The 12,018-nt window shown below is 42.4% G+C and overlaps 1 protein-coding gene across 3 annotated transcripts in view; it reads left to right on the top strand.

Annotated features, from left to right (window-relative positions):
- Positions 1-12,018, top strand: part of NBAS (NBAS subunit of NRZ tethering complex) — a 415,971-nt gene that overhangs the window by 140,502 nt on the left and 263,451 nt on the right. For all 3 annotated transcript variants that reach the window (XM_072143606.1, XM_072143607.1, XM_072143605.1), the window contains exons 27-29: positions 423-485; positions 5,001-5,123; positions 11,705-11,807. In XM_072143606.1, coding sequence (XP_071999707.1) covers positions 423-485; positions 5,001-5,123; positions 11,705-11,807 — 289 coding nt within the window. The remainder of the gene's footprint in view (positions 1-422; positions 486-5,000; positions 5,124-11,704; positions 11,808-12,018) is intronic.

Genomic DNA, 12,018 nt, shown 5'->3' with positions numbered 1-12,018 from the left:
CTCCTTGTATCATATATCACTGTGAAGTTTGGCACCGTTGTTTAGTGTCTGTTCTACTCAAAAAAGTAGGCTCCTGGGGATCTCCGTATAGGTGCATGCTCCCCGGGCCCCCAATGTCCTCTCCTGATAAAGGTTTTCTTGGCATTATATCTATTAGAATGAATTTGCCTCACGTCTTTGGGATGTTCTCTGTAAGATGTTAGTTGCTATCGTCCAGTTCATAAATCTTTTTCCCATCTCCCATCACATGTGATTACTCTGGGATACAAGACAGTACAAATCTCCTTAGACATAAGGAATCATGGTGTGGAACGGAGACTTGCTTATTGTTTGTGTCACCGGGTAATGCCATATTAATAACTGCAGGAAATTACAGCCACATATCTGATTCTCTTCTCTGTGTCTCCCCTCCTTATTCCCAGCGCAGAGACAGACATCACTAAATCTCTACACGACAAGGTGGATCAGCTGGAACAAATCCTCAGGTAATGCACATCCCATTCCACCTGCTCCTTCCTCCTGGATCCTCCGCAGCTTTATACCCAGGGATGAAGGAGAATGCATGAGATTGTGTCACTTTCTCCTATTCATTTTAGAATAGAAAATAATGTAGAATATAAAATCTTCACATAAAACATCACATATATTCTATCTACTTATCTATCTCATATGTTTCTATCATCTCTATCTGGTTTGTATGTTTCTATCTATATATCTCATATCTATATATCATCTATCTATTCCATATCTATCTCATATGTTACTATTCTATCTCATGTCTATATCTATCTCATATCTATCTCATATCTATCTCATATCTATATATCATCTATCTATTTCATATCTATTTCATATCTATCTCATCTCATATGTTACTATTCTATCTCATGTATCTATCTATCTATCTATCTATCTATCTCATATCTATCTATCTCATATCTATCTCATATCTATCTATCTCATATCTATCTATCTATCTATCTATCTATCTATCTATCTATCTATCTATCTATCTATCTATCTCATATCTATCTATCTCATATCTATCTCATATCTATCTATCTCATATCTATCTATCTATCTCATATCTATCTATCTCATATCTATCTATCTATCTCATATCTATCCATCTCATATCTATCTATCTCATATCTATCCATCTCATATCTATCTATCAATCTCATATCTATCTATCATCTATCTATCTATCTCATATCTATCTATCTATCTATCTATCTATCTATCTATCTATCTATCTATCTATCTATCTCATATCCATCTATCTCGTATCTATCCATCCTCCATCTCATATCTATCTATCTATCTATCTATCTATCTATCTATCTATCTCATATCTATCTATCTATCTCATATCTATCTATCTCATATCTATCTCATATCTATCTATCTATCTTGTATCTATCTATCTATCTATCTATCTTGTATCTATCTATCTCGTATCCATGCTTAAAAAGGGACTAAAAAAGTGACTAAAACCGCCCTGTGTGCATCACCCTTAGATGCGGAATGAAAAAGCGCTGTCTACTCCGCTATTCTTGTATACTGATCATACAGAGGCCAAAAAAGATGGCTCCACTTGCTAGTGCCCAGTATATATCTATGGATATGTTCAGCGTGCCGGCATGGGAGCCTAAAATGTCCAAAAATTATGTGTGTAAACAACCAAAATATTTTTCTTTTTTGCCTCTAATGCAGCTTTTCTTGGGATTTCTTTAAAAAAAAAAAAAAAACCCCAAACCTTTTAACGTGTTTTTTTTCCACCCTCAAAATAAAGCAACACTGCAAATTCTATTAACCCCCTCCCCTGCCACCCCCTACCGCCAGTCTCTGTGTCTGCTGTCAGATTGATCACTGACCGGCTTAAGACCCTTAGGGCAAGTTGCTAAACTTTTTCGAAATGTAAAATTTTTCTGTGAAACTTTAGTACAGCTGTAAATTGTAAAGCGATACGCGTTACATCCCTAGTCATTATGGCTGCTGGCTTACTATTTGCAAAAGAAATATTTTTTGAATATGACTTTTTATTTGATTTAGTGATAAACTTCAGCAGCCAGAAACCTAATCGGATCGTAAATATGCTGTTTTCATAAAGTCAGTGGCGAGGCCTGAGGAAGATGCTGTCTGATGCTAATAGATGTCTGCTAGTAGAGGGAACAGCATGGGGCCTGGGAATCTGCTCATCCTTCATGCCTCTTATTATAGGAAAGTATAGATTGGCTCCATGGAGCAGACATCGTCCTTGTCTGATATCCTATGCACATTTTATATTTCTGCACTCTCTAAAATTGGTAAAAATAATCTACCAGCAAAATGATGCACGAAAATCCAGGGGCACTTACTCAGAGATCCAGACACCTGGACTGTTATCTTATATTTGTTATCCATGGCCTCTGTCCATCTGAGCGTTACCAGAGCCCCTCCATTCTGTAGCTTCAGTGTAGCTCCTGCACAGTATAACAGACTATGAAGCTACAGCACAGAGCTGCTCTGGTAATGCTCTTCAGGCTTATTAGCATAATTGTAAAAGTCGATTTTAGAAGGATGGAGGCCATGGATAACAGATTTAGGATAATTACTACAGTCGGTGCCCCTGGTTTATTATGCTTCATTTTGAAGGTAGATTTCTTTTAAGGTTTTTGTAAAAGCTGTTTATTGAGGAATACAATCCTGAATGAAATTTACATTGCAGAGCTCCTCCATTAATGAAATGTCCTCTGCAGAGCGCTCCCCCCCCCCCCCCATTAATGTTTTGCCCTCCGGCAGCCGAGCCCCCTTAAAGATGATAAACTGTATACTTAGCTCCGTCATCTTCTTCCCCCCGTTCTGTCTTCCTCTCTCTGACCTGTTTCCTGGCAGAGAGGGCAGAACACCATGATGAGAGGAATCCAGGCCTGAGAGCAGGTGTTCCATGGACCGGCGGGTTGGGGACGGCTGCTCTAAAATATAGAATTTTTAAAATTCTTATTAAAAGACGTATAATATTCTGCCGCACTCTGAGCCTGGATGCGATGTAAACCCCACCCTGGATAAATCAGGAGGCTCTGCTCTATACCTAGTATAGAATTGTGCTGTAACCTTTGGCAGAACAGGCGCAGGTTGTAGATAATGTGCAGGCGAGGAGCAGGAACGCCACTCCACTGTCCAGTGCACCCACCTTTAGGCCCTCCCTTCCTGGTGCACACTTTCCGTGGAGAGGGAAGGGGGAAACGTCGCAATTTCTGACTTTTCCTAAGGAACTGCAATTATTTTATGGCTTGTGCTGCCCAAATGTTCCCCATAGACGAGGAAAACTAGAAGAAAATGGACTGCTGATGTAGTCAAAGTTTGCTGTACATTACTCTGCCCCCTACCAAGGGCATAACTTGAGGGGGTGCAGAGGGTGTGGTCGCAACCGGGCCCGAGAGGTTTAGGGGGCCCTTATGGTGTCAATTTCCCATATGAGAAAACTATTACTATAAACCATACATTATAGTCCGGGGCCTGGCACAGACTTTGCCCTGGGGCCCATCAGCCTCTAGTTACGCCACTTCCCCCAACATCAACAAAACTCTCTTCCGGAGGAATATAGTTTATACATAAAAGCAGGTTTTTGGTATATTTCTAATGTAAAGTGTATCTCATTACCAGACGATGGGACACATTTACTTACCCGGTCCAGTCACGATCCAGTGACGCGCTCTCCGACGCTGATTCGGGTTCTGCCGGAATTCACTAATGTCGTGCGCCCAATGTCCACTAGGTGTCGCTGCTGCGCTGAAGACCGCCAGAATTCACCGCCTTTGTCCCGGTGTATGTGAGTGCTATTTTTGCGACACAAATTTTTTTTAAAAATTCCGCGGTTTTTTTCCGGATCCGTCAAGTTTTCAGACGGACACGCCCCTGTTTTCTGCCGCGTGAAAGCGCCGATGCGCCACAATCCGAGCGCGCGTGCCAAAATTCCAGTGGCAATTCGGCGCAAATCGGGAAAAAAACGGGAAACCCTGCGGAAAAATCTTAATTCGCACCCTTAGTAACTGTGCTCCGATGTTCTTGTTATATATCACTATGTCATGTACGTCAGGGAATGAGCCCGGTAAGTTTTCCGCAGTTACTTTATCTGTTCATTTCCATTGTAATGTGTTTTTCTTTTCAGCTTTATTTGGCTTGTCTTATGGCTGCTTTCCATATGGTTAGTGCAGGTGGGGGAAATTAAGTCACTTTATTAAACGTACGGCTTCATTATCTAGTTAGAGCAGATAGATGGATTATAGCTCAGCGGTAAAACGCTCGTCTGAATAACAATGACATCCGGAGACTCGCCGGAGATTGTGATCTCTATCCGACTGTCAGCTCCTCCTGACCTTGAAGTAGCGGCTTTGTGTCCATGCGTCCCAGGTGACAAGATGACATTGGAGGATCAGATGCAAAGTCAAGTTACAGCAACATGCACAAAATGTTAGTTGTGTATTCTGTGTAGAGCTGTCCTGCTTTTTGGTGTGTGTGTGTGTGTTTTTTATAGTTTTTTTCAAGATTTATCTTTGCAGCTGAACTTTTCAGCATAAAGGGGTTGTAAGAATTTCTTTAAAAATTAATTGGATTCTGGAATTTGTGTGATAAATATAACTTTACTTATAAATTTCTTCTATTCAGGAAGTAAGTATTACAGTCCTTCCTGGATCCATTCATGACCATGTGACCGCTTTAGCCAATCATAAGTCATGTGCACAAGTGGAAACGGTAGCAGACCACAAATATGGTGTCGCCAGTTCTGGCACAGTTCTGGTTGTGTAACTGGAGAGAGTTTATAGAGCTTAGCTAATCTTTCCAGACAGGGACTTCAATGTCCGACCAATCCCATAGAAATCAAAATTATGAGTACGAATTATCCTAATACTAATAGCATTGCCATAATATGCCATAATACATGCATATATTCTATAATACATGTAAAGTAATACCATAATGTGTAAGTGGTCATTATGTCGTGCCTCTATTTACAGCGTGTCGGAGATCCTGGAGAAGCACGGGCTACAGAAACCCATCTCATTCGTAAGGGAAACGCAGTCAAGTTTAGAAGAAGCTCACAAACTGATTGTACGACTTACCCGGCACACCGGTCGCAAGTAAGGATCTTTTTTATTTGGCTTGGTTTTATCTATTTGCTCTGAGAACATGGGGGGGGGGGGGTTACTGCCTTAGAAGCCTTAAAAAAAATCACAACTCTCTGCACAAGGCAAGGAATTGTGACTTTTGTCCCCATTACACCAACTGCAAACCAAGTGGTCAGGGAGCAACACGGAACAGGCCGAAGTGCTTCTGGGATGCCCCGCACTGGTGCATTAGTTATAGGCTGCACCAGTTCCACTAGGTTATAGCACAGTTCTACACCATGCAGGGTCTCTTAACATATCATCTGTGACTTGTGGGGAATAAGTCCCTCCAAGGAGTAACTGACACCTTTTGCTACCATTTCCTCATTGATGGAGCATGTATGTTAGGAGACGTTGTGACTGTGACTATATACTTGCATATACCATGTATATTGGCTGACTCTGCTACATGGTTTGGCTACCGTCTAAGGGATCCCCCGATGCTGGGAGCATAAATGTGTCTTCTACACTCAGGTGAGATTGTTTTCTACACTGTTTACCGGTTGAGCCTTTGGCCAATGCCAACTCATGTAGGTCCAGGTTTATAGTCTCCTTCACCAGTTTGAGACATGAACACCCACATTGGGTTGCCACTGATTTAGTAATCCAGACTGACTACATGGTTGGCCATACTTGCGAATGTGGTCAGAATCTGACAATTTTTATATAATAACAATGGTGGCCTGAATGGAGGGTGAATATTACACTGAATGCACTGAATAGATGTAGCAGAGCTGGGCGTGAGTGGTATAGATGTAGCAGAGCTGGGCGTGAGTGGTATAGATGTAGCAGAGCTGGGCGTGAGTGGTATAGATGTAGCAGAGCTGGGCGTGAGTGGTATAGATGTAGCAGAGCTGGGCGTGAGTGGTATAGATGTAGCAGAGCTGGGCGTGAGTGGTATAGGTGTAGCAGAGCTGGGCGTGAGTGGTATAGATGTAGCAGAGCTGGGCGTGAGCGGTATAGATGTAGCAGAGCTGGGCGTGAGCGGTATAGATGTAGGAGAGCTGGGTGTGAGCGGCATAGATGTAGCAGAGCTGGGTGTGAGCGGCATAGATGTAGCAGGGCTGTGGGTGAGCGGCATAGATGTAGCAGAGCTGGGTGTGAGCGGTATAGATGTAGCAGGGCTGTGGGTGAGCGGCATAGATGTTGCAGGGCTGTGGGGGAGCGGTATAGATGTAGCAGAGCTGGGCGTGAGCGGTATAGATGTAGGAGAGCTGGGTGTGAGCGGCATAGATGTAGCAGAGCTGGGTGTGAGCGGCATAGATGTAGCAGGGCTGTGGGTGAGCGGCATAGATGTAGCAGAGCTGGGTGTGAGCGGTATAGATGTAGCAGGGCTGTGGGTGAGCGGCATAGATGTTGCAGGGCTGTGGGTGAGCGGCATAGATGTAGCAGAGCTGGGTGTGAGCGGCATAGATGTAGCAGAGCTGGGGGTGAGCGGTATAGATGTAGCAGGACTGCACGTGAGCGGCATAGATGTAGCACAGCTGTGCGTAAGCGGCATAGATGTAGCAGGGCTTCCCATCTGCACTTGCCCTCTACTCACATGGTGAGGTCATTGTCTCCGGACGAGAGCTATAGAAGAGGGCGGACATTCGTGTGAACGCTTCTCTCTATTCACTTCTATGAGATTTATGGAATTTGATAAGTAGTGTTATTATTTATTATTTGCTTCTTCTGTCCCCTTTTCTTCTTGACATCTTACATCATTATTAAACCTGTAGTGTATATACCGTTACCAATCCTCAACATCTAAATGAAACTTCTCTTAGAAGTGATAACACGGTTTGTTAACTTCATAAGAAACCTTCCTCTGGATTTCTCCGAGGCCGAATAACGCGCTGACCCAAGTACAATCCCTTGTGTGATAAAGCCCAGGTCAAAGTCATGTCACCTGCTCCCATTATTGCCGATATCCCCTGATATAATGGCTGGACAAGAACTGGTAATTACAAGAACCAATCAATAGTCTAATCTTCAAGAATGATATAACCTAAACGGGAAGCAAATCTTCCAAGGTTGGAGGAAGACAAACGGCATTGTGTGTGTTTAATCAGAGAAGCCAGATAGTAAATAATGAGGAGATTGCAGCTAAAAATAAGGCAGCACTTCCAAAGGGGTTTCTTGGAATCATATAGTCCTTAGGAGACAAAGGCAAGAATTAAAGGGATATCTATCTGGTAAATTGGATGTCTGCTTGTCAGTGAATCCCATGCCTCATTGGTTACATCCAGTCTCCTGGTCATATGATGGACACTCAAGTGCATGACTGGTCTCTACATTTGTCAAGCGATAGACTCTCATCCTCGGGGGGTAAAGCCTTAATGTCATTTATGGCAGGTAATCTAAGAAGTTCTAGCAGTGTTAACTCCCCAGGGTTGGGGATAACAATGTGACCTCCACCGATCACGAGAACGGACTCGGCATTTTGGGAGACCAATCCCATTCATTCTAAATAATGGAAAGCTGGTGGAGCCTGTGTCCTCCCACTTCATTCAATATTATGGCAGTGTTGGAAATTGCCATGGTTAGCAATCCCATTCACCGTCTATGAGAGTGCCGGAGATGGAGAGCTATGCCCTGCAATTTTCAAAACTTCTAACGTATTTATTGGAACAGTTGGACGCACGTTGTCTCTTCATTCATTTAGAGAGAACTGGATCCCTGTTCTTCCTTCCAGTGATGATTGGGGTTCCTTCAGATCAGAATATTACCTATCCTATGGAGAGGGGCTAACAATTAAAGATGCTATAACAGCTTTAAAGAGAACCCGTCATGCAAAATAACCCCCCTAAACTAAATATATTTTCATAAACTGCCATTAGAGAGCATTGCCTCTATCCCTTCATTGTCCCTCTACATGCCTGTAACCCTAAGCAATGAGGTCCTAAAGCTGTATGCAAATGACCTGTGAAATGTCCAATGAAGCATTAGCATATTCAAGCTGTCCACTCTATTCATGAGTGGGAGGCACAGCCACACCCCCAGTGCATGACTGACAGCCTGTATAATGCTGTGAGCCTGTATAATGATGTGCTTCCTGGTGCTGGTGGCCACGCCCCCTGCAGCCTGTGTGTGCATGTGTGTGTATAGGAGAGATACAGCAGCTCCAGGCAGCCATGTTACAGCAGAACATGTCAGATTCATGTGTAGCTGATGTCTGTGTCTCTCACCTGTATATTAGGAGGATGCAGCATGTCAGCAGATGCAGCACACACACTAGCCATGCTTTACTATACATTACACACAGACATGAGCAGGGGGAGGAGAGGGGAGGGGTAACAGGGGTGACATCACTGCCTCTGACCATGTGACCAGCCTCATTTACATGATAAAGAATAGATGATTTTACAATGATTAATGTATGAAATAACTAGATAAAGGCTGGGATGGGATCCTTGTGAGCTGCTCCAACAGGTAGAGGTGACAGGGCAAGTGACACAGACCTGATGACAGGTGTCCTTTAATGCAGATGCCTTTCTCATCAAAGTAAACAAGTACAGGCAGTCCCCGGGTTACATACAAGATCGGTTCTGTAGGATTGTTCTTAAGTTGAATTAGTATGTAAGTCGGAACTGTATATTTTATAAATGTAACCAAAGTAAAAAAAAAATTTTTGGCTCTCTGCGACAATTGTATTTTAAAAATGTTGGGTTGTCATAAGAACCAGGATTAACAATAAAGCTTCATTACAGACGCCTGTGATAACTGTTACAGGGGATCACTGTGGCCTAGGACCAATGTACAGTAAATTACCAAATCCAGAAGTCCATTTGTAACTAGGGGTCGTCTCTAAGTCGGGTGTTCTTAAGTAGGGGACCGCCTGTACTTCACATGTAGTGAGCTAGGATGTCTGACACCCTATGGATGGATCGGTCTGCTTCTTTCTCCACCATAGTGTCAAACAGCTGATCGGATAGTGATGCCGGGTGTTTCACTCCCACTGATTGCCTGTCGATGACCTACCCTAAGAATAGACCCTTATTTGCTCAGAAATTCCTTTTAACTTGCGGGATCCCTACCGTTCTTTGCAAATTGACTTAAAAGTACAGAACAGCCATGGATTATACTGCCAACACCCCGCTAGGATAAGAGATGACACTGATTTCGGATGTTTAACCACTTTGATGTCACTATAAACAGCTCCGTCTGTCAACTCCATGGTGTGCGAGTGACGGGGCATAATTGGATGCTGTCAGTTTTACATTGATAGACATAATGCAATGCAATATACATGAAGTATATTATAGAAACCATTTAAGTCATTACATGTAAAAGTCTTTTAGTGGGACTAACACATTTGTATACAGGTTAAAGGAGTTTGATCCAGTTAATTAAAAAATACCTATATACAGAATAGGTAAAAACTTTTGTACTCTCCGACAAAATGGTCAACAACTCCACTGGCCTTTTTTCCTGATTTCCAGTTCTAACATTCCTTCCCAGTGCCTTCTCTCCTATAAACTGTTTACTACTGAGCATGTACATAAAGTGCAGCACAATCAAGTCATTATGTGTAAAAGTCTTTTAGTGGGACTAACACATTTGTATACAGGTTAAAAGGAGTTTGATACAGTTAATTCCAAAATTACCTATTTATAGAATAGGTAAAAACTTTTGTGTGGCTGTGACCATGAGTAACTTCAGGGACTGGGCCAACCATACCCATGCCCACAGTGAGACGAAGGATTGCCAGTAAAGAAGACTAACCAATAAATTGTCAAATTGTTTTATTGTATACATTCTAATATTTCAGCAGTTCAGAAGGATCTGGCAATCATCGCTTCAGTAGTTGTTTCAATCCTGTTTGAGTGTGGGGATTGCCAATGACCTCAATTAATAGTGAATGGTCCTACATGGGGCTCGTTGCTCCGATGGGTTTTGAAGACTATGTATCGGGTCAGAGAAAGACACTCAGCTTAGCGTGACAATACACGGGACGCCATTGCGAGGAGCGCTGATTATGTGCACTGATCCCAAACTCATTGGGGTCGCATGAAGGATGTTCATGAACCAGCAGGACATGACTAGAAGACGTGGCTGGAATCCAATCATCTCGGATCATGCCTATAATGAGTTTTCTAGGTTTTACGTGCGCTGATGTCTTCCGCCTGAGCATTTAACTTGTAAAAGCTTAATATGATATCTAGTAAAACTATAGAATAATATTATTATAATACACAGGGTATTACACTACTTTGAGATTTCATTTTTTTTGGATACTTTGCAAGATACTAGGCAGTAGTTCAGTTATAGGTTTTGTGACACGCATTATGACTAAGTCCAAAGCAAAGATCCAGACCTGGAACTGCACAGGAATTTATGGCACAGTTTGTTTCGGTCATTTGACTTGTGAATTGGATAATAATTGCCGCTATTATAGGAAAGCTCCCAGGGCTGGGGAATCAGTGCGCCAAACTTCTGACTCCTCCATTTCCCTTACTCTGACTCTTTCTCCGCCAAAATGGTCAACAACTCCACTGCCCATTTTTCCTGATTACTCTAGCATTTGTAACATATGCGCAGCCATTCCTTCCAAGTGTCTTCTTTCCTCTAATATGTTGCGGATGTGCTTTACTACTGAGCATGTACATAAAGTGCAGCACATATTCATCTCAACTAAAATCCTGGATCAGGGGCACAGCACAAGGCATACAGGACACATGTGACCTGTCAATCCTTGAGTTTTGTTCCGCATTCTCTGTCCAATGAGTGCCACCAGAACTGATGGTATTGTTCATTGGTGCAGGAGTCCAAGTAGTTGTGAGTAGTGCTGAGAAGTACTTACAGCTCTCAGGTCGTCTCTGCATCCTCTCTCCTGATGCAGGTTGAATGCGTTAGGACCCAGTCAGTGTGGGTGTATGGAGAATAAGGAAGGGGAACAGAGAAAAGTAGTGCTACCTAGTGCAAAATTATCCTTGGTTGGTTAGAATCTGTTAATGGGTGAGATATGTACTCGCCTTATTTGGTTGTGCTGGAGACAGGCACAACGCTGGTGTTAGACATGTATGGTGAGTGTGCGCGCTGCCACGTCTCCACCCTCACCCAAGGGTTTGGTAACAAGGGAGCTTTCTTCTATTTTCTTTGTCTGCTATGGGCTCTCCACTATTATTTTCTGCTCTGAATGCAGCATTTGGTCATAGAAGTAGGTTTTATTGCTGATCTGTGGTATTTCTGATTTCTGTTTGTTTGATATTATGGTTATAGTAGGTATAGTGCTGGTTACTGGTGCGGCCTTATAAAATTGTATCGGTACGACTATGTGCCTAAGGACTAATACATCTTTGTTCACCCCTGGTTCAGGAATAGAAAAGATATTTAAAAGGAAATTTTTATATTTTTTTATAATTACAATTACATATTTTTTTATATTTTTTGGAATAAGACACATGCTTTCATTGCACCTTTTATATATATTATTGTATAATGTATGCAATGCCCAACACTGGCAGAGGAATTGTACGACCAGAACTGCTGGCAGACCTTCTTTTAAAGTAGTATTTTGTAGCATAAATTTGACTATATATAGTAATGTTTTTTTTGTTTCCATTTTGTAGGCAGCCTCCGGTCAGTGAGAGTCACTGGAAGGGACTGCTTCAGGATATTCTAGACATGCAGCAGAACGTGTACAGGTGCCTGAGTGCAGACGTATGCTACGAGGTAAGGCTGCTATTAACCCTATAGTGATGTGGTAACTATTACAGTGCCGAACACGATTAAGTTTACGTTGCAGGATCCTAAAAGGACACAACTTTTTGTTTCCTTACTTAGCATTTAATAGCTGCTCCCCTCACTACCTACGAAAGATAAATGTAGCAAGCAAATCTTTTGTTTATGCAGTCCCCTTCTTCTATCTGCCATGCGCCTGGCA

The sequence above is a fragment of the Engystomops pustulosus genome, chromosome 3, assembly GCF_040894005.1.
Source record: "Engystomops pustulosus chromosome 3, aEngPut4.maternal, whole genome shotgun sequence".
Taxonomy (NCBI): Eukaryota; Metazoa; Chordata; class Amphibia; order Anura; family Leptodactylidae; genus Engystomops; species Engystomops pustulosus.
The sequence above is the reverse complement of the archived record's forward strand: the minus strand, read 5'-3'. Positions and strand labels throughout refer to the sequence as shown.